The sequence below is a fragment of the Anticarsia gemmatalis genome, chromosome 13, assembly GCF_050436995.1.
Source record: "Anticarsia gemmatalis isolate Benzon Research Colony breed Stoneville strain chromosome 13, ilAntGemm2 primary, whole genome shotgun sequence".
Taxonomy (NCBI): Eukaryota; Metazoa; Arthropoda; class Insecta; order Lepidoptera; family Erebidae; genus Anticarsia; species Anticarsia gemmatalis.
In genome coordinates, this window is record NC_134757.1 from 9,929,383 (window position 1) to 9,957,135 (window position 27,753).

Here is a 27,753-nt window from a genome sequence, read left to right on the forward strand (position 1 = left end):
AATGTCAAAAACAGGTGACACAATGACAGCTGTTGTTTCATTCACAGATAGACGTAATTTTTCATCTTGTTGAGGAAAATGTTCTTCAATCGATAATGTAGTTCTTGTTTAGTTTCATAAGACTGCGGTAAAGCGTGCGGAGTTCTATAGCACAGTCTACAATTTTCTAACCTTACGTGAACTCACGTTTGCGGTCACCTTCTCTAATCGGAAAATTTATGTGATCCGGATTGTGTGTTAGTATTGATGATTTTGATTTTAATCGATGATAACGTGAACTTATCTGTATAAAACTTCCGTGTTTTATAAGTGATAGTTTATTCTATTGTTAGAAGTTATCACTAGCTCTGAGCGTGATCTATTAGTGATAATAATTTACTTTGAACTGGAGCCGTCGGCGTCGAAATGGCTGAAGGGAAAATGAATGGACATCATGTACATGAAGGTAATAGTTAGTTTTATTTACTACAGTCATATTCCGTGACAATGACTACTCTATTCCTAATCAATTCAAAATGCTTGTTATTTTTAATTTCATGCATAAAAACAGTAATTTTCAATTAAAAATTAAAGATTGCTGCAAATCCTAAAACATATCTGATTAAATTTTACTTGAAAGAAAATAAAACTAAGATTAATGTAACTGTCTTTTAAACATTTAACAGTATGTATCTATTATATAAAATATTTTTCTGTATATATTTTTTTAAATGTTGTATATATACCTACCTAATGGAATATTTTTTCCAATATTTATATTTATTTATAAATATTTTTTTGTCAGACATACAAAATTAATAAATCAATTTTGTATGCCTGACAAAAAAATATGGGTATGGTTTAAACTGATATTTTTTAGAATTTAATTTAAGGCATCTAACTAAAGCAAAATGTGTACAGGCCTGTTTTTTTAATGCTATGAAATATTTTTTTGTAGATGTTTAAACATACTAAAAATAACTATACACATAATACATTTTTTTAAATACAATGCAGTATTTAAGAAATATATTATCATAAATTATTATGTAAATATTATCACCTTAATTTGACTACAATAGAAGAGTTTTTTTTTTACCAAAAACATTTTCTCCCCATGTGGTGGAAAGAATGCAACTGTGAGTCATAACTACCTATTTATTGAAGTATTTAATAAATTTATAATAATTGTATTTACCAATTTTTTTGGTTGCATATAAGTCCCCTGCATTTGGCCATGTCTTGCCTTAAGGCTTTGCTCAGCAGTAGATATTGTCAAAAAAATTGTATATTTATATACTCCATCTTTTTTAACTGAAATGAAATGAAAAAAAAAACTATCATAATCTGTCAGTTATCTGAAGGCAATAGTTAACATTAGTGACTAAAAGAATCACAGGTATAAATAAAATGAAGTTTAAAACCACAAAAGAGTTATTGAACTTTAAGTACAAAGTCATTAGCAAAAAAAAAAACGTTCTGAAGGCTGACCAAAATTATAGGTGTTCATTGACCTTTCCCATGGCATAGCAATGGTAATTTGACTCTTCAAATGGACTTTGATCTGGTAGATACTGTAACTAAATAAAATATACTTAAGTTCTTTGGTTCCGGTGGTTTCAACATTTATTGTTGGTTGTTCCCATATTTTTTCGAAACGTCAGATTTACGAGACCTAATAGGCCTCTAAGATGATGACCTTCCAAGTACAAAAGTATGAGATATAGAGGAAACTGTTGTTATGACAGCAATGGAAGTAGTCACTTTGGTGGTATCCATTTTTCTGACCATACCTTTACATAAGGAAACAGAGTTCTTTTAATAAGCATGGAACCTGGTAAATACAAGTAATTTACTAAAGGTATTGAAAGCAAAAAATAAGTAAGTAAATTAAGCAATTTTTCTGGTTTTTGTAGAAAAATTTTAAACAGTCACGCTAAGAAGGCAGACACTTATAATAGGCTAAACTTGAAATAACTCAAAGTTCAAAGACATTCTAAGCTTTCGTGATTACTTGACCGTAAATGTCGGCGACCATGAGTTGCCACCTGCGAAAATTCCACCCTATTGTTGAACTTTAAGTTAACCTTTCGAGCTTTCTAATCTTAGATGTTATTATGAGATATATTTTTCATTTATTTAATCTATACTTCTATACTAATATTATAAAGCTGAAGAGTTTGTTTGTTTGTTTGAACGCGCTAATCTCAGGAACTACTGGTCCGACTTGAAAAATTCTTTCAGTGTTAGATAGCCCATTTGTCGAGGAAGGCTGTAGGCTATATACCATCACGCTACGGCCAATAGGAGCAGAGTAACGGTAAAAAATGTTACAAAACGGGGAAAATTTTGATCCATTCTCTCTTATGTGACGCAAGCGAAGTTGCGCGGGTCAGCTAGTATTTAATAATGTTAAGTTAAGACAATAAAACGAGTTATGAGTTTTGCAGTTTCGCTGAATCTTGTTTCGTACTTTAAACTGAACTGTTACCTGACTAGAGATTACATATTTAAGTATTTATTTATACTATTGTATAGTCAATAGCCACTTTGTAAATCCTACTGATATTAGAAATGCGAAAGTTTGTGAGGATAGATGTGGATGTATGTTCGTTACTTGTTCACGAAAATAATACCTACTGGACGGAGTTTAATGCCAGCTATAACCTGAATTAATACGGATACTTTTACCCCGGTAATGTTTTCAAGCGGACGAAGTCGCGGGCAGAAGCTTGTTACAAATATTTACAAGTATAAAGGCCCACGTCACGATCAACATCCTTTTTAAATTATGCGAATTGTTTCACTTATACTATTGAAAACAATAATTTTACTTACGTCAAACAAATTACGGCGATCATGTTTATGCAAATAACTATTGTCATCATATTTTCATAATATTTATTTGTATTTAAAATGAGTAAATATTTACTTTGAATTCTACCATTAATTAAAATATATAGGAACCCATGTATATTTATTAAAAGAAAGTAAATTGTTAGTTTAATAAATGACCTATTACGGATCTTTATTTTTAGAAGAGATAAGTCGAACTCAGAATATTGTTGAAGGATCTACCTTTTGTTGAAGGTCTTCATTAAAATGATTAACTATGCAAAATTGTCTTTGCGTCTTGGAAGAACGTTGTATAAAATTTGAAAAGAATCTACTAATTTACCTCTATTTATCTGTTGAACTTTTAACTTAATTTAGATATGGCATCATCATAAGGATAAAGGATTTATTTTCCGTTTTTCAACAGCATTAGAAAGGAGGAGATTCATAATTCGTCGTTTTTCCAATGAAATAGCGAAAGGCTAATTTATCATAGGGAAAACTGTTTAAGTTTTAGTCCAGTCGTCACATTGACGTAATCGTAGATTTGCACATTCACAGTCAGATTGGCTAATGTGTCTGAGGCAATGACTATGAGTGCATGTAATTTAGCAGGAACTACCGACGATCATTATGTGTTTGCAACAGTTACTTATGTAATACTGTCTTCGTACGTTTTTAAACTAATCTACGAGGAAAGGAGTACATTTTTACTTGAAAAATAGGTCTGTTTTTCGCTATTGTATGAAAAATGGGTCAGCGCCCCTAGCGTGTTTTGTAGTAACTAATTTTTCAAATAGATTTGGATGTCAAACTGTCGGTACTCGGTACAAACAGAATACCTACCTACCTATGATATTAAATAAAATTTTATAATAAAATTTGTTTCTTCTTCTTTGCTAACAATCTTTTCAAATATTTTTCGCTTAGGATTAATAAGTAGTTACGTGTAGGTACTCCATACCTAAGTACTTTTGGAAATTCAATGTCATTACAAATCTTTAAATTGAAAAACAGATAAAATTTTAATTTATACAAAGTACTTAGAGTGCAATGCACTAATTAGTTGTGTAGTTAGTTAATGTACTTTCTGTCTATTTGTTTACCCACGGGACATAAATTATTTACAAATGCACATTTGCATTTGTCCACTTAATTATATTCTAGATTTTCTTTCAAAACTCCCTAATTGCACAGAGAGATAATATGACTTAATCTACCTCGAATAAAATGCGATTATTTAGCTAAATAACTTTTTTCAAACTAATACGTTGTAGTCTATTTTGTAGTGTCATTTACCTACAAATATCTTTTGCTTCTTTAGTCCTTTTTTCGTAGTTTCTAATGCCGCTTTCGTTATTAATTGTAGGTAGGTAGTGTTTTTAATGACTGCTCGTTTCCAAACTAATATTGCAAATCTTCGAAAGGGAAATAAGAAAAACTAGCAATGTACAGCATACTTGTACCAGCTTTTGCCTTAATTTTTGCGCAGAACAATACTTTATGTAGGTAGGTACCTAGTAATATTTTATACGCAAGAAAAGGTCCACCAGTCTTTGTCCAGTAATCACAGCGAAACACCAGGCTATAACCGATTTCCAATCATTTCTGCTGAGTAATAGATTATGATCTTAAGAAAGGGTTAAGTCTACTTTAATGCAAACAAAACAATGAGCAAAGGACAGTCATAGTAATCGTTTTTTAATATAATTTCTTTCACTATATTTTTCATAGCTCTGACTAATAGTCTAGTTGGACAGGATGGACTTTGTTCGTTATCTTACTAGCGAGTAATACGAAGTCATCATTACAATGCGTTTTTTTTATCATGAGTTGCTTATTTACATACTACGTCCATTCTTGAGTAAAAAATCATTGAAGTATACAGAAGTTTTCATTCTTTGATGTGCCGATGTTTTGTAAATATTGAATTCGTGATACTTGTCCGACAATCAATGCTTTTGCATAGTTTTTCTGTCTTTCTTGCCTATGGTGTCCCTCATCTCCTCCGTCATTTGGGAAAGGGATTTCCCCAAATTCTTTTAACTTTTTTGTAGCCATTATCTTCTTTTTTCCGTCCAGAACAAATGTTTTAAATCTTAACTTATAACAACTGTTTGCTATATGTATCAGCTGCTTGATATAATATTAAGACATTAAAAAGATATAATGTGCAACAACTACTTTCGATTACCTTATAATTTTAGTAATAACAGAAATACCTCAAAGTTTCGTACAGCGTAAATTCCCACTCGACACAAACATTTCGACCAACTAATTATTCGTTGAAATATTACCTAATTGTTCACGTGTTTCACCTTAAAATTACAACATAACTTGCTGCAAATAATCTGGCCAAAGTCCATCAGTCCCCGGTATTATCGGTGTGTGTGAATATTGGCGAATGTTTTATTGTATGAGTCAGTTACCTGTCATACATAACTCGGATGTTTATGTAGCGTGATTTCAAACTAAAATATACCTACCTATGACGGGAGTGGACTGACGCAATTTTATGATATTTGTATAGTGGATAATTTGATTGAGTTTTGATTTGAGTTGGGACTTACGTTACTTGGTTTTGGCAATGTTTGGCTCCAAAGTGTTAATCAATAATTTTAATAGTCGGATTTAGACTAAATACGTAACGACAAGAGTAAATGAAACACTATATGAAATCTTTAACAAATATAGTCCGACTAATAAAAATATAAATTCTAATGAATAATTTTGTCTATTTTTAAATGTGAAATTGAATCATACGAACTGTCAGCTGCATAAGACTGAGGGTCACCCATGATCTACATTTTTAATTTTCTATAGCTGCTATACCAGCTGTAAACCTTGCATGCTTTTTACTAGGTTGTTACCCTATAGCTTAGCATCGTTCATACATGAATAAAGTTTAAGTAAGCCAAGATAGAAGCCAAGAATGCTCCAAAAATAGTAAGAATATGACCGTACGTCTTATGTAATGATATGAAAGGTCCATTTTATATAACACAAGCATCTTTCATAATAATTGCATTCGAAATGATACAGTACATGATTATGTCGAAAATATGACTGAAAGTGACGTCGCTTTTACCTCTGCGCTAAATTCCTTTTTCGTTGATGTTTGTCAGTTGCACAATCACCTGCTGTTAATTATAAACAAATTTAGGTATATCTAATGAAGAAAATTATGCCTAATGATACACTAGAATTGACGCTATCATACAATTTTATATTACCTATATTATGTTGCTTGGTGTTTTAGCATAGCTCGCGACCACGTCGGTGAGGAAATTCTATTCAACTATTATCTAAGATGATACTGAAAACAATTGTTTTCTAATTAAGTCTAAAAATATCTAGATATACATATTTTCGTGGACTTAAGTATCTCTCTGTTGAGAATTTTGGTCATTTGAATCTTCAATTTATGGGAAGGTCACAGAGAATTTTCTAGCACGAGGTATGGTAGAATTATCTTTGTGAAGACCACGGACAGATGACAGAATCTTTAAAAGGGTAAAGACAGACATATGTTTTAACAATACATATGTACTGATCGCGATAGTGTCAACACTCACCTACTTAATTAACCTTATAGGTCAATAGAACTTAGAACTCATTTCATACAAATGGTGTGTGCTACAGATGTGGGGAGCACGTTTATCTGTTATCAATAAACACGCGAGCATTATCTTAGGTAGCCAGCTGTGGAGTTATGAAGATGTATATTTTATGTTTGTATTGAAATATAATAATTTACATGTTTTATTTAATTATTTATTTCATGCTTTAGATTTAGTTTATTCAGGGCAATATCTGAAGTGGGAATTACCTCCTAAAATGATAAAGACCCTATCCTGAAATCGACACTTTAATCTCTTTATTGGCTCTCGCCGTGATAAGGTTTTGACTGGTCCAGAAAAACAACGTTCAACTCAATTTTCAGTTTTGCCAATAGACTTATAGAACATTCATGAGAAAGACGATTTATAGCAACGATATTCATCAATCTTTTTTGTATAAAATAATAAAATATGATGATCATTGACATTCTTCGCGGAAGAATTGCGTTTGCCATCATTCAACCTCCAAACGGATACAGTATCGACATTATTACGCCACGATATATTTCATATCTAACCCATATAAAGATTAACAATACACTGATAAACTTTATCGATAGATATACATATTTATGACGACATGTGTCTACTAATATATTACAACTTTGAGGATTATCGCCCAATAAACGTGTCCAGGTGTATATCTTCATATTATCAATCGTTTTAGAAATGAGCCGATGCTATTAATATAATTAACACGGATATGCTGCGAAATCATTATTTATGTAGTGATAAACTTTTCGATATCTCATCCGTCTTAAAAAGTGATTGTTAGCGAAAAGATTTCCGCTGAGTAATCATATTATTACAATGATACCTGTTGATGCTAATCTCTTGCTACTCGTCTTCTGGTCTTTCCCACAAATTTCTTAATTCTGAGAGATACCACTTTTTGAGTTTAATTCATCTCAGGTTTCTTCGCAATTCTGGATACCATACCTGGCTAATAGTCCTAGCTCCTAATGAGCTATAGTTTCTGGTACAACAAACCACAGAAAGGACTCTTTAAAAAAATTGCAACTATTCAAATATCTCTTTCTCTCATTTCCAGAATTGCCGCCAGGCTACAAGGTGGAAGAAGTCGAGATTCCAGTCCCCTGGGGCCACGTAGCTGGCAGATGGTGGGGCCCAAGAGACAAGCAGCCAATCATCGCTATCCACGGGTGGCAAGACAACGCAGGCACTTGGGACAATCTCATACCTCTATTGCCAGTCACAACATCAGTCCTTTGCATAGACCTACCCGGACATGGTCTATCAACGCACCATCCTGATGGAATGCTCTACTACATTTTCTGGGACGGCATTGTTCTCGTAAGGCGAATTGTCAAACACTTTAAATGGGAAAAAATCTCTTTAATGGGACATTCCCTTGGAGGAGCTATTAGCTTCATGTATGCAGCATCATTCCCCGAAGAGGTTGACAGGATAATCTGCGTTGACATCGCCAGTCCTGCAGTCAGAGCACCTTCAGTCATGGTCAAAGCCACCGGCTGGAATATCGACAAAATGCTTGAATACGACAATTTGCCGGAAGACAAAGTTCCATGTTACGAGTACGATGAGATGATTGACATCGTTTGTGACGCGTACAAAGGTTCCATCTCTAGGGAGAACTGCAGAATTTTAATGAAGAGAGGAATGTCTCCTACGCCAGCGCATATGAAGAAGAAAGGTTATTTCTTCAAAAGGGATCCGAAGTTAAAGGTTTCTGGACTAGCGATGATGTCGATAGAAACTGCTTTGGAGTACGCTAGCAAGATTAAATGTAAAGTGCTGAATATCAGGGCTTTGCCTGGTCAAAGATGGGAGAAGTTAGACTACTACTTGGACATTATAGAGAAGTTGAAATCGTCAGCTGATCTTCGATACGTGGAGGTGGAAGGTACTCACCACGTCCAGTTAGAAGCTCCGGAAAATATCGCTGGAATTATAGAAGAGTTCTTAGAGGAATATTAGGTTTTAATTAGCGGTATAGCTAAAGTGATATGTAATTAGACTGCACAGTTCCTGAACTGTAGGTAAAGTGTTTCCGGGAGTTAAGTGATGAGTGCAAATACAATTTTATTTTTATTTATAATTAATGTTAAGGTTACAATCAAATTTTGTAGGATTAATAAGGCAGTTGCACCTGAAAGATTAATTGGATTTACCTTCTAAAAATAACTAAAACAATGGAATTCTCATGACAGAATAACATTATAATTTAATCATAAAACAGCCGGTGTGGTTATATTTTATGGTTATTTTCCTTTATTTAATGTAAAATACATTATAAGTATTTTTTAGCACCAGTGCTTATTTTAACATAACACATTAGATTTTCATTATATTTATTGTCATTGACACAATATTTAGAAAAGTTTTACAGGTTATTGATAAGCGTCGGTTAGCCTATCATACACACAGCATATCATGCTACAGTGACGGCAAATAAATTAAAAAGCATGTTAAAATATTTTTGTTATACTAATCGATACTTATCTTTGACTTGTAAAACCAAAAAAAAAACAAATTATTTATTACTTTTCCTTCATTTTTATAGAAAAGTTTCATTGAAAAGGTTACGATATAATCGTGGTTGTGATCGTAAGGTCGAACAAACTAGGTATTTATTAGTCTCATTACCCAGCAACGAGAGTTGGAAAATCGGCTTTATTCTATATATAATAAGGTTTAATTTCTACTATCTCTTATATAAGTTATTTATGAACATATTTAGTATGCATTTTGTAGAAGTGTATGTGAAAGTGACGAGGGTTTTACAATTGTGTGACAAAAGTTACAGTCATAAAATAAAATCTTATACGTAAATGTTACTTAGTGTTTATGCAGAACTAACCAATATAATCTATACATTTTTTCAAGGAAGCTACAGATTTAGTTCCATCAAAGGTTTCCACGCTTCGCAGTCGTTATTATTCATATACCTAGTAACTAATATATTAACTATGTCATACGATTAAATTGGTGCGTGCACGTGCTGTGTGCGTGCACGCTCGACCTCTACAAATTATTCAAAGTAGGTATTAGAATAAATTGTTATTAATTCAACAACTACTTTCTATTTTATTAACAAATAAATACATTGACTGCTACTAAACTACCATAATATTTGTGCTAAAGCACCTGTTTAAATAAATATAAATGCGTTCCATAGGAGATGTGTGTCAGAATAATTCTTATGTACTAAGAAATAAGAATGAGAATTGCAAGATACTCATTAAATCAAAGTGACATGATTCAATCATACGTAACTAATTTTTAAACTCATTGTAGAATAATAAACTTTATTTACATATTGATTTTGCAGTTGGCAACACCTAATTTGACCTTGAGAGGTCAGTGTGCTATGTAATATGACTGTATACTTTTGTACTCACATTGTATTGTATAACAAGTTTTGCAACTTACCGATAAATATAGGATAGCGTATCCGGCAAATAAATCGACTGTAAATATTCGTAAAAACACTTTTAAAAGGGCCTATTCCACAGCTTATATGATAAGTGTAGCGTAATTTATCTGATACATAAAATGTATAAAAACAACTGTCGAAATTTCACCGGATAGGCTAATCGATACTTATTCAAAGGATGTCAAACTAATACATATCTGAATTTAATAAAACTGTGCGTTGAATATCATATCTTAAGGAAACTCTTAACAATTCTTCCTCTATCTTTACAACAGCTTATCTCCGCTTTAGTAGATAAACTCTTAATGATACCTAACTTGTAGATAAGTGCATAATAAGATATTGTATTAATACGTAGGTGGCAGACTCTTATATTTATCTTAGGACGAATCATGAGTGATAGCAAGTGATAATATTTAATAAGAATTTTATTGTAATGACTCCATTTCACAAACTTTTGCTATGCTTTTGAATTGACAGCTGTCAATCCGCCATATTGTTTTGCATTTGTCTTACTAATAAACCTCGTGTAAGAAATAAACTTGCTCTAACAGTGAAAGAAAACACGCATGCTTCAGTTGTTTAATACATTGTTTGAGAGAATGCAAAGTCCCCAACCAGCTCTTGGCCAGCGTGGTGGACCCACCCCTCTCTCCATCGGAGGAAAACCCTAGCCCAGCAGTTGGACACAAATGGGATAACAAAAGAGCTCTGAAAGTTATACAGTGTTTTGTCTTCTTCACTCATATGCAGTTTCCAAATTGATTGAAAGGGACAAAACACTGTAGTTATCAGAACTTACACGTCGTTTATTACTAAGACAATTGCGTGGAGTGCACGTTCGTTCAAACTAGTGGCAATTTCTCATAAAATGTTAATAAATATGAACAATTTAATCTTAAACCATGTTTTATTTTGTAGTTAATATTTAACAGTAGTAAAAATAAGCAATAAAAAACTTCATTCCTAATTGTCGTTGGTGACCAATATTTTTATTATTACCTACCTACTTAATATGCAAAAGAGGACATTGTCAACTCAATTAACGTAAACACAATTAAATATCTTCCCGTAGTAATTGTTATTTTTTAGGAGCATTTACAAAATAAAAATATTCTTAAATAGTTTAATATAAAACAAATGACAGCAACTATAAAAAAATGTGATAGAATCTACTTCAAACACATTCATAATATCACGCCTATTATACCTGAAAGTCTAGGCAGAGTTGCCTGAAAACGAAAATACAACTGCGCTATTGACAATGCTAGTTTCATGTGCCTGCCTCCGTGGCGCAGTGGTTTAGGTCACCACGCCGATACCACTGCATCGGGAGGTCGTGGGTTCGATTCCCACACGGAGCAATTATTTGTGCGACCCACAAATAATTGTTTCGGGTCTGGTTGTGCTTTGTGTCCGTTGTTTGTATGTTTGTAAAAGTCCCCGCGACACAAGAGCAATTCTTAGTGCGGGAGTTGTCTTTTTTTTAAAAAAAAAAAAAAAAAAAAAAAAATGTCATAGGTGTAACTCTGGGCTATTATTGAGAGAATAATATACTCGTAAATTAGAAAAGACCAATAGCACTTAGTTCAATCAGAGACTCAGGGACAGTTAAATGGCAGTTACTAAGGAAAAAAATCACTTCATCAAATAAGTAGGTACCTGCCATATTATGTTTATTTTTAGTAACGGATGTCCCTTGAACAATTCACGGCTAATGACCGTCTCTTGTCCCAATTTAATCAGTTGATAATGTTTTACCTAATTGCATATTAAAGAGCTAAGCTAATGAATTATACATACAAACTAACTGTTTCATTAATCTAGTAAACTCCAGTAGTTGCAAGTTGTACTCAGATAATTCGGTTATATACTTCGGGTACCTACTCACTGCTGATTAAGCACCAGAAATACATACATTTTATTTCTGACATATTTAGAAGAATTTAAGTATGTTTATCGGTTACCTTAGTAGCTCAACTTTGTGGAATCGAATGACTGTGTGTGAGTTATCTTATAATATTTAAAACTTCTTGTCTAATTGTATACTGCTGTTTTTAAATGCAAACCAATCCCGTCTATAGATAAAAAAAAAAACGATGCAAATCTTCTATGATAAATGCACCTGTTCGTAACCAAAGTTTTTATTTGTCAATTCAGATATAAATTCTTGAAAATGCGACAGTACCTTTGTATTACTTCGTGGGAATATGGTTTTAAATAAGTATGTTAGCTAATATAAAACAATTTATTCTATTAGGCATTAGTGTCAAAAGTTGCGTAGATTGCTGACGTCATATGTAGTATTAAGTGATAGAAAACATTTTATTATGTACCCACAATCCTAATTGACATTTGGGGATTTTAAACCTTGTTGTTTTGACAATAGAGTGTAAAATTCTATGATTGATTTGTATTTGCTATGAGAAATCCTATTGTCGTTTAAGACTTTGTAATGTTAGTAGTTTTAATTTATTTGTAGAATATTTAAGTGCTTACGAGTTCGACTCGAATCGTTCCTTGATTTAAAATAAAACCAAAAAAAAAACATTGGCAATCAAATTGTAAAAATCGTTTCATTTGCTAGGTGTCTAGCAAACGCTTTGACTAGTGACTATCTGTTTAGAAATACTACTTACATTTTTGTGATATCCCTGATTGGGTACTAAGTTACCTATGTAAAGCACAAATTAACCATTTAACCAAGTAGATCTTGTATCCCCGATTGTTTTAGTAATTTATTAGTTCTTGATTTCCCAGTGAATGGGCTTTATAGTGATGTAATAGTAATCAAACAACTTTTTATTATAATTTTATTGATCAATAATTCAAAACTAAAATGGATTGAAAAGGATATAAATATTATTATGTATCTGTGTAATTAAACTTTAAAGAAACAGACAATTAGTATTAAAACACACTAGTTCCAAAATATTCCATAAAAAAATATTCCTTGCTTAGTAGGATATTATAATATAGGACTGTAGTTTAAGAGAGCTTATTTTTTTAACGAATGCACACTAGCTTATTAGCCTTTATTCTTATGGTAACACTGAAAATGTTCGGGGTAAAAAACACTGCTTGTAGCACTTTTATTTTTTAATTATTTATTGTAATAATTGTAGTATTAATTCACAACGTTAAATAAAATGTTGATATCTGAATTTGCTATTTTATTTTACAACTTTTGAGGCAGGATCCTGAGCGACAGTTTTCGAAATCCTCTGGTTTTTCGATCTGAAAAGTACAATATCGTTTAATGTATTTTCAAGGCTTGAGTGTTTTATACTCTGTGAAATACACACACTTATATAAAAATCGGTTATCTTATAATAATATTAAGAGGAGGCATTCGTCACCGAATAAATTCGATGACAATCAATTAAATATTCCATAGACATCAATCCTGAACTCGATAGATTCATCGAAGACAATCGACAGTTTTTAATACACAAAAAGAAATAGATTAATCTTCGATTACTTACTAAGACTGTATGACTACTGTGGTAGATAAATCATTACAGACTTATACCTTAATTAGATATAACTAATAACAATCATTATAAAGTTGCTTAAACTTACATCAAATGTACTTTCTTTATGAGTATCACATTGTAGAGTTATTACTTTTCCAATAGCATTTTGTTCCACTAGTTTCTCATTGATCTGTTTCCAAATATTGCTAGCTGTCTTGAGCACGTTCATATTACCGAATAGATAGAATCCTGTAAAAAAAAAACACGAATAAATAATAAGTCGTAGTAAAAAGATGTGTCATACTCTACAGTATTCACTGTTGTCCCTTTTAGTATTATTAATTTAATGGATGTCTTATTAAACAAACTACTTAACCGTTTCACAGAAAAATTGGGGATTACGAAAGATTATATGCCAGGACATAAACAACGACGTTTGGATTAAAAACCCCTTACACGAGAGAAACTACGAGTAAAGTTAATTTAACTTTTTAAAGGATATAGTTCGCAAAATTTTATAATAATGTAGGTTATCGAATGAATAAAATATTCAGATTCGCTGTTGAAGATGTAACACGCTATAATTAATTATTTACCTTCTTTAGCTCTAGACAACGCCACACAGATCCTATTAGGCGCAGTCAAGAACCCAATCCTGTTGTCTCTGTTACTCCTGACCAGAGACAATATCACTATCCTGTTCTCTTCTCCTTGGTAATTGTCTACGGCTGTTATTTTCACGTCGCGAAGTAGTGAGTATTTTTTGCTTAGCTAAAAATTAGTAAATACATTTTCATATAAACCTGTTTTTTTAAAAACAAAACTAAACGTAATTCAAACACTAGTTTGAATTGCGAGGTTAAACTTCGATCTTTTTAAAAGAACAATTTTATTGCTAAACGACCTCAAGATTTCAGTCTTTACTAATTTTGGAAAATTGGAGTATATAATTTGGAGTTCAGGAGAAATAGGCCCATAACAAATCCGTACAAAGACCATTAGATACGACATTAAGACTAAATTAGATAAAGATTTAACCTTACCTCTTTAATAAGAGATACTTGTCCAGTATAAGTAGATAGTATAGTAATTTCATCCGTGTTGTACTTCATTTGCCGTAAATAGTTCGCTAGAGCCACGCACCATTTAGCTTCCACCGAGTTTCGGTGACTCCAACTGTCTTCCATGCCCTGGAACATATGACTATAATTAAAAAATGCAGGTATTTAAGACCTTTTCTTTCAAATGAAATCCGGCTGAAATCAGCTTTATCAAAAAGTCGCATAAAAACCTGCAGCTAATGGTGCATAAAGGCACCGCTTACGTTGAGTTAGTTATCTCGGCCAATTATGCATTAGGATACAAATGCATCAGCTGGTATAGTAATCATAAAAATGCAGAAGACTTGCCTGAGTTTTGTAATAGTTGTTGAAAAAGTAAAGACAAAGACAACACAATTTCATCCAGACCCGAATCCATAAACAGCTGCTTTCTTTATATATCAACCAGTTACATATTGACATATTAACATTTTTGATGCCGTAGCAGTTTTTTAAGATAAATAAAGAGATATACTAAACAAACTAACCTCAGAATCTTCAAACGCATCATGTGTACAGAAATACAGATTATTGTTCATGCCCCTCACATCAGGGTAGCTATAAACACTGCTATAACTATCCAACTTGTCATATATAGTGGGTACGATCAGCTGTACGACTTCGGGTCTCATTCTACGCTGCGTAGTTAGAGTACGCGCGTGGACTCGTATTATAAGACTATATAAATATATACTAAACTAGTGATAAACACAACTTCATCGGGGCCCGAATCCATACATAGTTGCTTTCTTAGTATATTAACCAGTTTGTATATTAAGTTGGTAAAATTTGACATATATTTATTTTTGAATGCTACAATAGTCCTGAAAAAACGATTTTTAGGATGTGAACTAAACAAACTAACCTCAGAATCTTCAAAAGAATCATGTGTACAGAAATACAGATTATTCCTCATGCCCCTCACATCAGGGTAGCTATAAACACTGCTATAACTATCCAACTTGTCATATATAGTGGGTACGATCAGCTGCACGACCTCGGGTCTCATTCTACGCTGCGTAGTTAAAGTACGCGCGTGGACTCCGTTGCGTATCATTCGTTCGAACAGAGATATTTCTAGGTTGTAGTGTTTCGCTAGCTGGTAGTGTGCGGCTGTAGGACGGAGTTGTTTGTGGTCACCTGTAAGTAATAAGTTAAATTAATAATTTATTTAAGCGGTATAAAAATGATTTTTTTAGATAAGGTGTGTAGACGCAATAAATGTCTCTTAGTGGTACTTTTTCTAGTCAGAAACTGTTTTTTTATTATGTTTCGATGAACAGAACAGTAAATATGGTTTAGTGAACATATTGTATATTTAAGTGCGTGCACGCGAACATACGTTCGGAATCAACGAGTATTAAGATAAAATAAATTAAGCTTTCTCAAAAAAATCTGGATTCTATTTGTTTTCGCAATAAAACAAATTATAATCATATTACAGGGCTGGGTTTTGCTTACCAATAAGTATGAGATGTTTACAATGATGTGTCAACGATGAAACTATGTGCGCCTCCAACACTTCAGCCGCTTCTTCTACGATCACTGAAACAGATAAAAATTTACATAAAATGTATGTTGTATTAATTATCTTACTTCCGTTCGATCCGCGAAACGGTTTCGTCCGTATTTTACAGTAATAAACGTGTTTGTGTTTTTCGAACATATAATACAAAAATATCTTCGGCATCATAAGTATCGGTTAATATAAATTAAGTCCACAACGCGCACTTGGCCAGCGAAGGGGTCTAAAAGCCTAATCCCCTTGCCTAGCAGTCGAACAATAATGGCTACGACCTTACCTATAGGAGAGAGTAGTTTTCTCATAAGATCATGTCTCCTGGCCGCAGTGGTGGTCGTCACTCCGACCACTCGTACAGTGCTCATGACGTCACCATCTATAGAAGTGGCCACTTCGTTCAACTCTTGGTTTGTGGTGTTGTGTTGTTCCTAGAAAGTACATATAAAAATTTTTAACAGGTATTAATTTAATGTTTAGTTTTAGTTTATTTATAACAAAATTCTGTACATTGAATATATAGAAAAAATCACATAAAACAGGTAGGTACCAAGTTTACTTAACAACCAAAAAAAATTAAATTATTTCTTATTACGGCTACAGTCACTAAAACATTTTCTTTTTTTTTAAGTCAGAACATATTATGAATTGTAATATTAACTTAAAATCATTAATCGATAAAAAAATATATAACTATTAACATATTTTAGGTTAGTGCGTGCACGTATACGTAATGCGTACGCATTTGGACTCAGTTCACATCAGAAACTTGCTTAAACGTGCAGCAATGAAGTTGTTGAAATTGTATAAAAGTCATAATTACATATTTCGCACGATTTCTAGATTTTGTACAAATTTAATACATTTTATTTACTTTCTAAAAGGAATAATAACTTACGAGTAAATCGTTCATTTTGTTCATGAGTTCCTTCTTCATGTCGTCTACAGCTTTGTAATAGAGCCACCATCTTTGTTCAGGCTTCAAACTGTATACGTCTTTGACTTGTTTCACTTCATACTCTTGTTTGTTGTCATTTTGTATTGATTTGAATTTCTGAAATTATAAAACGTTTTAGTGATATGAGCCCTGAAGGACTTAGACCTATATTTTTAATAAACCTTTGTACCTATATTGGACATTGAAACAATTGATCGGGTCAAGGCACTTAACATAGTCTCGACCGGGCATCGAATCTAATGAAAATTAAATTGATGATTTACCCTGGTTACCTTGCCTATTGTATTTCAGTAAAGTCCAATGCAAGGTTAATTTAAATACTATTTCGAGGCTAGTATCTTTTAAAGACAAAAACTTATTAGAGTACCACTTAACTTTGCCTATTCTACTGTATATCTGTAAAGTTCAATGCGTCGTGAAATTCAATAATTACTATTGAGAGGGAAATATTTTTAAAAAGCTCAAAGGAATACCATCAAAACTTTATAAACTAACCTTAAAACAATTCAATCTCCTTCTCACTCGTTTAATCTGTCCTTCTAACTTTTCCGTCATCTTCTCTAACTTTATCTGATCATCGGTCACATCTGCTACATACTTCATACTATTCAACAAAGAGTCTATTTCTTTCAGCGCCCATTTTTCAGAAAAACAAGTCTCTATTTCATCACCAATCGCCGTTTCATCTAACTTTTCCCAATCTTCTAGAACTTCAGTTTCTTCTTCGTTATATGAAGATTCTTCTAAATGACCAAAAAGCCAAGAAAGTACACTATCTTCTTTAGAAGATTTCAATTCAAAATTTTCTTCACCAACTTTGAGATGAGACTTCAAACTTTTGTATGAAATAATCTCTTTCTCACACTTTTCAATTTCGCCTTGAACTTCTGTCATCTGCTTGAAAATAGTCTCTAGTTCTCCTCTCTTCTTTCCATATAAATAAGAATATTTCGACTTGACTTTCATTCTCAAATTATTCAAAGTATATTTTTCCAAGGCCGCATTTTTACTCTGACTGCCAAGCCTCACAATACTATTAGTTACATTCAAAATTCCTTCAAGAAATTGATCTAGAGCGTGATTTGTATAGCAAATTACAAGCATCGGGGTACCTTCTAGGGACAAATTTTTGAGTATCGTTGTTGCAATTTTGACCCCTATGTACGTTTTACCGGTGCCCGGTGGGCCTTGAATGACGGCGAATTCTCTTGTGAGTGCGAATTTGAATGCTTCCATTTGTGAAGCGTCTAGGCCAAAGGTGTCTGGCCATTGGTCTGTGTCTAGTACTGGGAAAGGTATCTCTTCGTCTTTGTGAGGTAGTGTGTATATTGTCTCGTCGGTTAAGTATTCTGGTGGACGGGTTTCTGTCTGAAAAGTTTGATATAAAGGTCAAGATATCTTCGTAATAGACTTTTTCTCAAATTTGTAATAAAAGCCAGAGAATCTAATTCATTCATAAATACGAATAGAGCACAAGCTATAAACACTGTAGTTTGTCTTTTCCTTGGCCTTGAGCCATATTATATAGGAACCCTAGCACAGCGATATTTTTATAACAAATATGATCTTTAAGAAGGACATGTACATTGTCCTACTTAAAGATCATATTTGTTTATTTTGATAAAAGACTTGACAAAAAATATCGTTTGGTAATCTATGTAACAAAAAACCTTTAGTTTTTTTAAATTTACCTGAACATCCACAATATATCTCTTCATAGGCAGATCATCGAGCCTCGCTTCCTGCAACACCTTTAACACGCGGTGGTAAGGCTCAAAGAACACCTCACTCTCCACCATCAGGTAAGACTCGGAGAATATGCTCTTTGATGTTGGGTTTTGAAATGATACTGCTACCTGAAATTTAGATATAATATAATTAAAATATTTTTTTTTGTGTATTTTTTTATTGTGTACAAACTCGAGGCATTTTTGCAGACAGCAGTATTCCTAAATAAAGGTTAATTATTGCACTAACACTGTCTTTGTAAATCACGATAGTAATTCTGAAAGAATAGGCAGAGCTCAGATTAAATAGTCAGCTCTTTACTATGAATTAATAACTGTAAGATTATGTATGTGTTCAGAAAATGGTTTGAATGTGAGCTCTATCCGATATTACAAAAATACAATTCTTTTTGTAAGATCAGAGTACCTAATTCATATTGGCATGGTATCTTCCATAAGTTTATTTTTTATCAACTTTTGAAAGGATTTTGCCATTATTAATACAATCATCTCTATTTTGAACACCCTGTATCACCAAACTAAAACAAACATACTCACATATCCTTCACTCAGCAAATTATAATTAGAATCCAGCACAGTAGAACACAGGATGTTCTCAAAGTTGTCACAGGTGAACAAGAGTAGAGATCCGAACATGAGTTGTTTGTTGTATGAATATTTCTTGGTGTCAATTAAGCCGTGGTTGATCCTGTCCTTGTATGCTATGTCGACAAGATGGCCGACTTTATTGTTGCTCACGAAGTTGCGCAGGATACGGACTTTTGGGTATATTCTGGAAATTAGAGATAATTATTATGAGTATCAGACATGAATATTACCTCCATTTAAGGTATAGCTTGTGAGAAAATATGCTTGGATATATTTCGAGAGTGATGTTTATGCAAACAGTGTTTGTGCTTATTAGAGATAATAAATTTAACCCATTATTTACTGGACAAGGACTCTAGTACTTGGCAAGGATTGGACAGCATTTGGCCTGAATGACGACACGAGTCTACCATACTGGTCAAGGACTACAGGTCAGGGACTCAGGGCAGTGGTAAAGAACTCTTAGGTAGGAGAGTTTATTAGTCTACACAACTAATACATATATTGTGAAACTAAGTAGACAGGATACTTCACAGTTTTAAAGTGTTTTTCCATAAGATGTAAAACTAAATCTCATCAGATTAGGCTACATAATTTGCTTAAAGCAATTTTGATGCAGTTAGATAAGATAATTTAGTTTATAGTATGTGTCTGATAGCCATAAGTCTAATATGTACCTACACGCCATTAGTCTGTTGTTAGTAAGTAATAAAATGGATTAGGACTGTTTGCATAATTAACAAATCCCGCTTAGTTAAACACATAAAAGGCTGACGTGATATTGTACATGTTACATAACATCAGTGTTTACATTACACAAGAAAGCCGACAAAATTATGAAAATCTATAATTTGCGGTTGCGGCCAGTTTTATTCAAACTAGCTAACTTCTCCTCCAAAGATTGCTTAGTGTGTAAAAAAAGCTATTTCCCTGTATCCAATGAATCCTTAGCCCTGTGAGTAGTCTCCCACTATTATGACTCCACCCCAGTTCTAAACCTGGAATCCTTGTTCAGCATGTGCATAGGTATTCTATTAATGGGCTAAAAAACAAGAAGAGACAAAACATAACTTACCTAATATTCTCATGTCTCCTCTTAGCAGGATTCTCCAAATATTTACCTGTTAAAAGAACACATTAAAATAACATAAAATAAAACAAAAAAACACAGAACAAGTACAGTTTTCACTAACATATTCCTTCTCGGAGTGGTCCAAAGCAGTCTTCTCGTAACAATTTGAACTGTACGTCTAAGTAATGTTCTACACTTGGGTAGGCTCCGTTGATAATGTTTGGTTGTATGGGCACCTTGTTCGGTGATAGTAAGTCATCTTGGGTCGGAAATATGTTTAGGTTCTTGAAGTAATCCTTGTCTAGGTTTTGTGTTTCTAGAGGTGCATCAATTGCCGCCTGAAATAAAATAGTAGGTATAAAGGAAGAGATGTAAAACTAGTTTCATCTTAGTTAAGCCAAACAAGATTTTCATATATTAAATATCCAAGTTTTAGTTATTCAAAGGAAAAGCAACAGCTATTAACAGCCCGACAACCATTATTTAGATTAAAATAATATATTTTCAGAAATTGACTTTGCATAGTTCCTCTCCCATTCAAGTTGGAATTTGCAGTATCAGGGAAATGGATTATGTTTTAAAATAGGTGATTATTTTGCTTACATAGCATAAAGTTCAATAACTCACCTTATCCTTGAGCAATGACATAGCTTCTAATTTTAAAGCTTCAATCCTCTCAAATAATTCGTCACTAAACCTTTCAGTGTGTTCTTCCTTCACACCAATTGCACTCACTTCGGTAACTTCTAATAAATCTAATAATTCTTTCATAAACTCCTCATTAGCACCTTCAAAATTTATAATTCCTTCACAAAGATCAGTGACATTGTTGAAAAATGACTCTGCATCATCCCATAAATGAGAATTCAACCTTTTTTCTACAATTCTAACGATAGGCAACTCATCCAAATAACTTTTTAAATTCTCCAAAAAGTTTGAATTTTGAAATCTTGATCTCAACATTTTTACAATTTTGGAATTTTCGCCAGGTTCCAAACATTTGTATATACTGGCCAGTATTTTCACTATTAAAACTATAAAGTCACCCTTCAATTCTTTTTCGTCAAGTAGATTCCAAAAGCCGGGTCGATGGGACACTTCTAAATTTAAAATTGGAGGTTTCAACAGGGATATATCCAGTAATCTTTTAAATCCGATAGGTTTCTTTTCCGTATACTGTGGCTTATCTGGTTTTTTGGGTTCCGGTTGATCTTCATCGGCAAATTCTGAAGTTGATGTGTTCGCTCGAGCATCTTCGATCAAAGTTCCGTCGAACCAGTCTATACGAAGAGAAGCTTTATTACTTTCACTCATGACTGAGAATATTTAGTTGGACATTAGCACAGAATAATTGGACTACATTTAAGAGAATATTGCAACGTGCTCCATGCAAAAACGTGGAGTATAAAAGTAGAACGAACAAAAATAAACGTTGTTTTGACGTAATCACGTAAACAGCTGACTGCAGCTGACGCGAAGGTGACGTTGTCATTGTCATAAACTTGACAAGTACGTTTCGTTTCACCGAGTTAATGAACATTTGCTGAAGAAAATTATATGAAGAATAATATTGGCGTGCAATATATTTCTACGGTGTCATCGCATCTCTATCGTTATATTTCACACGCTGGCATTAAAATATATACTCTTAGCTAAAATGTGAACAGGTTGTTTTCAAGATTTAAAAAAAACTAGCGAAATGAAATTTTTAAGAAAGTTTTCCAATTTCAGACTGTAATATCGAGAATGTTGCAGATAATTATATTATGCAGCATTATTTTAAAATCTTAAATGGTTATTATCGCTAAGACTTACTAATAATAGCCCTTATAATCGTCGGTCGTTCGAAAGCCCCTTGTTAGGCATAAGGGCTTTTACTTACCTTTTACAGCCTAATAAACAGTAAAATGTGAGTAAAACTTTATTTTCGTCTCCTCGGTTCCTTCATTGGGGTGTCTGTGTAAAACTTTATTGCATACATAACGATCTAGACATAAACAGTAACTGGAATCTTTTCGTTGCCTTTTTATAGATTAAAAATAAAAAGATAATGATGGTTTTTACTGGTCATAGAGATTAAGATAGGTCTAAGATTGTAAATTATCTGCCTGATGGGGATTTGCCTGCTGTAAAAAGAAGCGATCGTTTTATGCCCGAGATAAAATATTTTTTTATATACGTTTCATACGCGATATAAAAAAAAACGTTAAAGGTATCTAGCTAAAATATCTATACAATATTATTAACTATAAAGATTACCAAAGAAAATCTAAGTATTGTTCATGATTGTTAGTCCAGAAATCTTTTTTCGCATTCCACAAATATTTTTTTATTAAGAAAGTTTGTAACATTTTTTATAATATTAGGTTTCATAAAATCAAATATTACACGATTGAAAACGTTTTAATTTGCTTTCGGCTAGATTCTTATTTTATTCATATTTCTGAAACTTTTACCGTAAAACTAAGTTATGCGTAAACGTGATATGAGAGGTGGAGCACTAATTTATTTTTTTAAACTTGCTCATAAAAGACCTCATTGCGTTTAAGTAATACATGTATGATGAAATTTGATATTCTTCGCACTAAAATATATTAAGACTCTACAAGCCAAATAGAAACTTATCAAACGCTTTTTATTTTCCAATAGCTTATCATTTGGTTCATTCACATTCACACAGACGATGAGCGGGTAATAATATGTTTATCTAACATAATCTTACAAAAAGGACATTTATTGAACTGCTATATTTTAATATGCATTCTTAATCAATAGTTTTTAAGACTTTAACCATTGCTCATTACTTGAAATATGCCTAGCTAACAAAACAAAGGAGATGTACAAAATATTTGAAAATATCTATCTATATATTTATTTTAAAGAGAAACAAAAAACCCTCGTAGCCCAATTGAATACAAATTCACTTAACAGCAATTCCTTTTTATCTTCCAACAATCACAATAGTCATTACAGCATGAATGTTTTCAGTGCATAAACAAACACAGGGCAACAATGGCTGCTATTTGGCATGATGCCAATCAAAAACCTTGCACTTTCATTGAAAGCTTTCCTCTTAGTGACGACTTATCGGTATGTGTGAAAATATTGACGAAAATAACCATAGTTCAAGTAAAAAAGTAAGAGGCCTACTTACGAAATCGTAGTCTAAAAACCTATTTATGTTTAAAAGAATAAGAGAATGAGAAAATTGCCAGTCTTATTCACTAAATTACTCTACTCACCTACTTGTTTAAGATTCTTAATTAGGAGGGCGCGCTGAGTATAAAGATGGGAAACAAAGTGAAAATCGATTCATGTTCATGCTATTTTCGTGGACAGGACATAGTCGGCAAAGCTATCAAAGTAACGAAAAAATATAACTGGACTATAGAATGGCTCATAAATAACAGAAAATAAAAAAGATACTGGGATCTTTCCAAACCTTTTGGTAAGGTATTCGTTAAAAAGTAGCTCAGTGAACTATATTTAAAAGCTTCTAAAGCATTCCTTACAATCCTTTGGTTCCTTTGGATAGCCATTGATATCCCTAAAACCCAGACGGCCCCAAAGTATAAAAGATTTGCATATAATTTGGTTACATTATGTAAATTGGTCAAAGAGAAGTAAAAAAGGAAAAATATCGGTTTCTTCTGTTCGTTAGTGACAGAAAGTATCGTTGAATTCAATACTTTAAATGCTCAATAGAAAATATGTATTTTTTTAAAATCGGATTTGACACTTAATTCCACATGAGCATGATGATACAGCAGAAGGGGAAAAGCAAATCAAAATATCAGTGAAAAATGTTTTTTCGTTTATAATAAAATAGCCTTGAACAATATCAACGCTGTGAGTAGGCAATAGGAACAATGGGAAAACAAACAGCGGGAAAATCACAAGCTCTATAAAGGTATGTCAACAAAGAAAAAATCTCATCATCGCTTCCATGAATGCGAGGTGCCATTGATTTTGTTTACCGACAACCAGAGAGAATAAATTTCACAGATTAAGTAAAAATACCAAAGATACAATGATTGTTTTTGAACAATAGAAACAGCAATACGCATCTTACGGTGTAGAAAAATTGGGAGATGATATTTTTTTCGTTATATTTTAAGTTCTTTTTTTATGTCGTAGCTTGTAAGCTTGCTTTGTGTTGTGGTCTTTTCTAAAACTCATATGTGTGTTTAATTTAAAAATGAAATACTGCTGATAATCTGTCTTGTTTAAATAAATGTATAGAAATAAAAACATCTTATTAGAAATTTACAGAAAATCTTCTAAGCTAAAATTTTATCCCGGTTAGATTTAATATAATGGTTGCAGTAAAATACTTCAACGGCTACCAAGTGGCGTGAAATATATTCGTAGAAAATAAATATTTGGGAAAGCTTCGCATTTTTTTCAAACTAATTCTGAAGAAAAGGGTTTATTTCAAGATTTGATTCGAAATATTGTTAGTTTCAATAGAATATAATTTGTTACGCTGTAACTTCCCAAGCTTGTTAAGTCGAAACTTTATTTACAAAATGATTTAAAGAATTCTTTTCTCAAGCAAAAACTTTTTAATTTGCGTAACAATATTTCTGATTAAATAGGTAGACTTCATTCTTTATCCAAGTACCTACTTCTGTTTGTAAGATTTTTACGATTTACTATCAAAGATCGTACTTTTAAGGTATTGCACGAAGTCTGGATCGTTTTGATATTGATGACCAAAACTAGCATTTCTGTTTGTAGTTAAACATAAAATAACAGTTATCTACGTTACAAAAAATCCCGTTTTGGGTCGTGTGAATATTTTTTCATTATACAAAATGCGTAAACCATAAAATACGCCGGGTGCCTATTTTAATATTTTTAGAATAGCTTATGTATTTCGTGGGTTTATCTGTGAAAAATGTAAAAGCCAACCTTTTTATTTTTGTAAACAATGTGCTTACTGCTTACGTTACATTACGAGCGGGAATAAACGTGCCAATAAAGTTTTACTAGCGAATTTAACAGCCAAAATATTGTAGCGAAAATAAAATTGATTTCAAAATTTTACTGTTGTTTTGCCCACTGCGAAATCAGCGAAAATATTTTGGGGAACGAAATTGCTCGTGCTTTTTTACTACCTAAAAGTATTTTGTCCTATCTTAATCTAGATACGAACAAAGTGGCGATTACTTTAGAATAGCAACAATCAACGTAGAGAAATCATAATCTAAACGAGTAACCTAAAACTCTAAACATTTCCAACCCACGCTACGTAACAATAAAGCCCAAATGAGTGTTTATCTTTATTCCCTAAAACAACAAAACTGATATACGTTTTTACACCAAAAAATACAAGTATTTTTACCAAAAACTGTACTACCTAATTACCTAAGGTTTTATAAATAACTTTATTTATTCAGGCACATATTGTTTTACAAGATTTGTGTTTTCTTCTTTTGTAAGCCTTTTTTTTTGTTTTTTAATTAACTCGCAAGGGACAATGGGAAAGCTAATAACTTTTGTCGTCGACCGCCGCAAGACCTAATGCGATTTTAATTATTTTTCATAAACAACTTTGAACTTTCAGTCGTATTTTTGTGTAAATAAAGTTTATTACTCCTAAATGTGAAGTAAATTGTTTCGTATCTCGTGAATGTTTGTAATAAAAACGTTAATGTTTACAAAACTGTTATGAAAATTAAAGGCTAGGGTACATTTTTATTATTTTAAAACCAAACAGACCACTGTCTAAAGCAGTTTCCGAGAAGATGAACCTATAGTTTATTACAATAAAATAAGACACCTAACTAACCTAATAAATAAATTACGTTGTACATAATTTGCCATAAAGAGAAGCTGTTTTGACTGGTAGTTAACTACTACATTCTGTAGTAGCTATTCTTATTTATCTTCCCAAGCAACAGAATTGATTCATTACCTTTATGGTTACCTAGTTTATTTAACGACAGTCTTACAGCTACAAACTAAACCCAGCTACTGAACACAAGGAGTGTGTGAACCCATTACACGGTCCTTTTTACGACAAGATTGATCCGTAACTGAATGAAGCCTCCAGTAATAGGGTGTCGGGTTCAACAAAACCTTGAATGGTACTGAACCGACCCTTGCTAGTTTTACTGCGTTCTGCAAATGCAAGGTTGTTTAAGCTTTTCTGTGTGGGACGTAGAAAATTACAAGAAATATGTTTGGTGTGGCGTATAGTTCTATTACGGCAAGAAAAGAGTGAGTAAGTAAGAGCGGCAACTATGAACAGGTTTTTCGTTTTCGCCAAACAAACGATTTTTTTAAAACAAGCGAATTAGGTAAGTATCCTTGTTTTATAAATAGTTAAATATTTTTCAAAATTATATCTTTTTTGTAACTAAATAGGTACCTACCTACTAAACGAACTTTTTAACAGAAGTGAATATCTCTTTTTTATAATTAGTTGTGAGTAATCTTACATTATTGCTATATGGTAACGCAGAAGCGAAACCAGAACTTAAACTAAACACTAAACAGCAACGAAAATAAGTCGACCTAATCTTCTTCCGCTTGAGGCGTAAACGACGAAAAATACGGAAGTACGTCACAACTTTCGTCACTAAGCCACCTCGCTGAGTTGAGATAAAACAAACTTGCAAACACTTCGTGTGGCTGACGAAATCTTGAGCAAATGTATGCAAATGTTCTGAGTAAACTACATCTCTAAGTAAGAGTAACGTGAGAAGTTCGCGTGGGGACAGATAGGCTCGCGTTTTCTTTGAACTAGCGATTTTGAAGACCCGATAATGGAAAGGAAAGTTAATACCCCCGAATTTAAAAACTACGACATTATTATGAAATACTTATATGAAAATGTTAACGTGGTTTGCCTTAAAAGCCTGGACATGAATCATTGCATGAAGTGTCATTTTTGATGCAATATTTTTTCAGGTTTTTCCAGTTATGTACGTTTTAATAATTAAAAATGTCTATCGCGTACGGTAGTCATATAACAAGCATGTTTTATTGATAATATAGACTCTTATATAAAACTAGCTGACCCGCGCAACTTCGCTTGCGTCACCTAAGAGAATGGGGTCAAAATTTTCCACGTTTTTGTAACATTTTTCGTTGCTTCTCCGCTCCTAATGACCGTAGCGTGATGTTATATAGCCTATAGCCTTCTTCGTTAAATGGGCTATCTAACACTGAAAGAATTTTTCAAATCGGACCAGTAGTTCCTGAGATTAGCGCGTTCAAACAGACAAACAAACAAACAAACAAACTCTTCAGCTTTATTATATTAGTATAGATTGTAGTGAACATGCCTTAAATAAAATGCTTAATTAAGTCAGGTTGATTTTCGTGTGGTTTAATTTTACAAAACATTTGGATACTTTGGTTTCTAACTAACCCCAGGTAGATTAAATGTCAACGACACTATACTGAAAAGGCATACCAGAAGCATAACAA

The 27,753-nt window shown here is 32.7% G+C and overlaps 2 protein-coding genes across 2 annotated transcripts; one reads left to right on the top strand and one right to left on the bottom strand.

Moving 5' to 3' along the window:
* Positions 1–40: 40 nt before the first annotated feature.
* LOC142977485 (putative serine hydrolase) lies at positions 41–13,016 on the top strand. Its single transcript, XM_076121383.1, has 2 exons — positions 41–445; positions 7,486–13,016. Exons 1-2 carry the CDS (start codon positions 406–408, stop codon positions 8,391–8,393), a joined length of 948 nt encoding a protein of 315 aa, XP_075977498.1. The 5' UTR covers positions 41–405; the 3' UTR covers positions 8,394–13,016.
* On the bottom strand, positions 12,953–21,754 carry LOC142977484 (NFX1-type zinc finger-containing protein 1-like). The gene is made up of 14 exons (XM_076121381.1): positions 20,941–21,754; positions 20,435–20,651; positions 20,317–20,362; positions 19,191–19,425; positions 18,597–18,761; positions 17,401–18,273; positions 16,846–17,001; positions 16,231–16,378; positions 15,890–15,973; positions 15,294–15,568; positions 14,372–14,518; positions 13,925–14,099; positions 13,435–13,577; positions 12,953–13,089 (listed from the first exon to the last, which is right to left on the bottom strand). The coding sequence occupies exons 1-14, from the start codon at positions 21,625–21,627 to the stop codon at positions 13,021–13,023; spliced, it is 3,420 nt and encodes a 1,139-aa protein (XP_075977496.1). The 5' UTR covers positions 21,628–21,754; the 3' UTR covers positions 12,953–13,020.
* Between the last annotated feature and the right edge of the window lie 5,999 nt (positions 21,755–27,753).

Coding starts and splice junctions, on each gene's coding strand:
- LOC142977484 (XM_076121381.1), bottom strand. CDS start 21,627: ATGAGTGAAAGTAATAAAGCTTCTCTTCGTATAGACTGGTTCGACGGA. Junction 19,426..20,316: donor AGGAGACATGAGAATATTAG/GTAAGTTATGTT, acceptor TCTAATTTCCAG/AATATACCCAAAAGTCCGTA. Junction 15,974..16,230: donor AAAACTACTCTCTCCTATAG/GTAAGGTCGTAG, acceptor TATCTGTTTCAG/TGATCGTAGAAGAAGCGGCT.
- LOC142977485 (XM_076121383.1), top strand. CDS start 406: ATGGCTGAAGGGAAAATGAATGGACATCATGTACATGAAG. Junction 446..7,485: donor TGGACATCATGTACATGAAG/GTAATAGTTAGT, acceptor TCTCATTTCCAG/AATTGCCGCCAGGCTACAAG.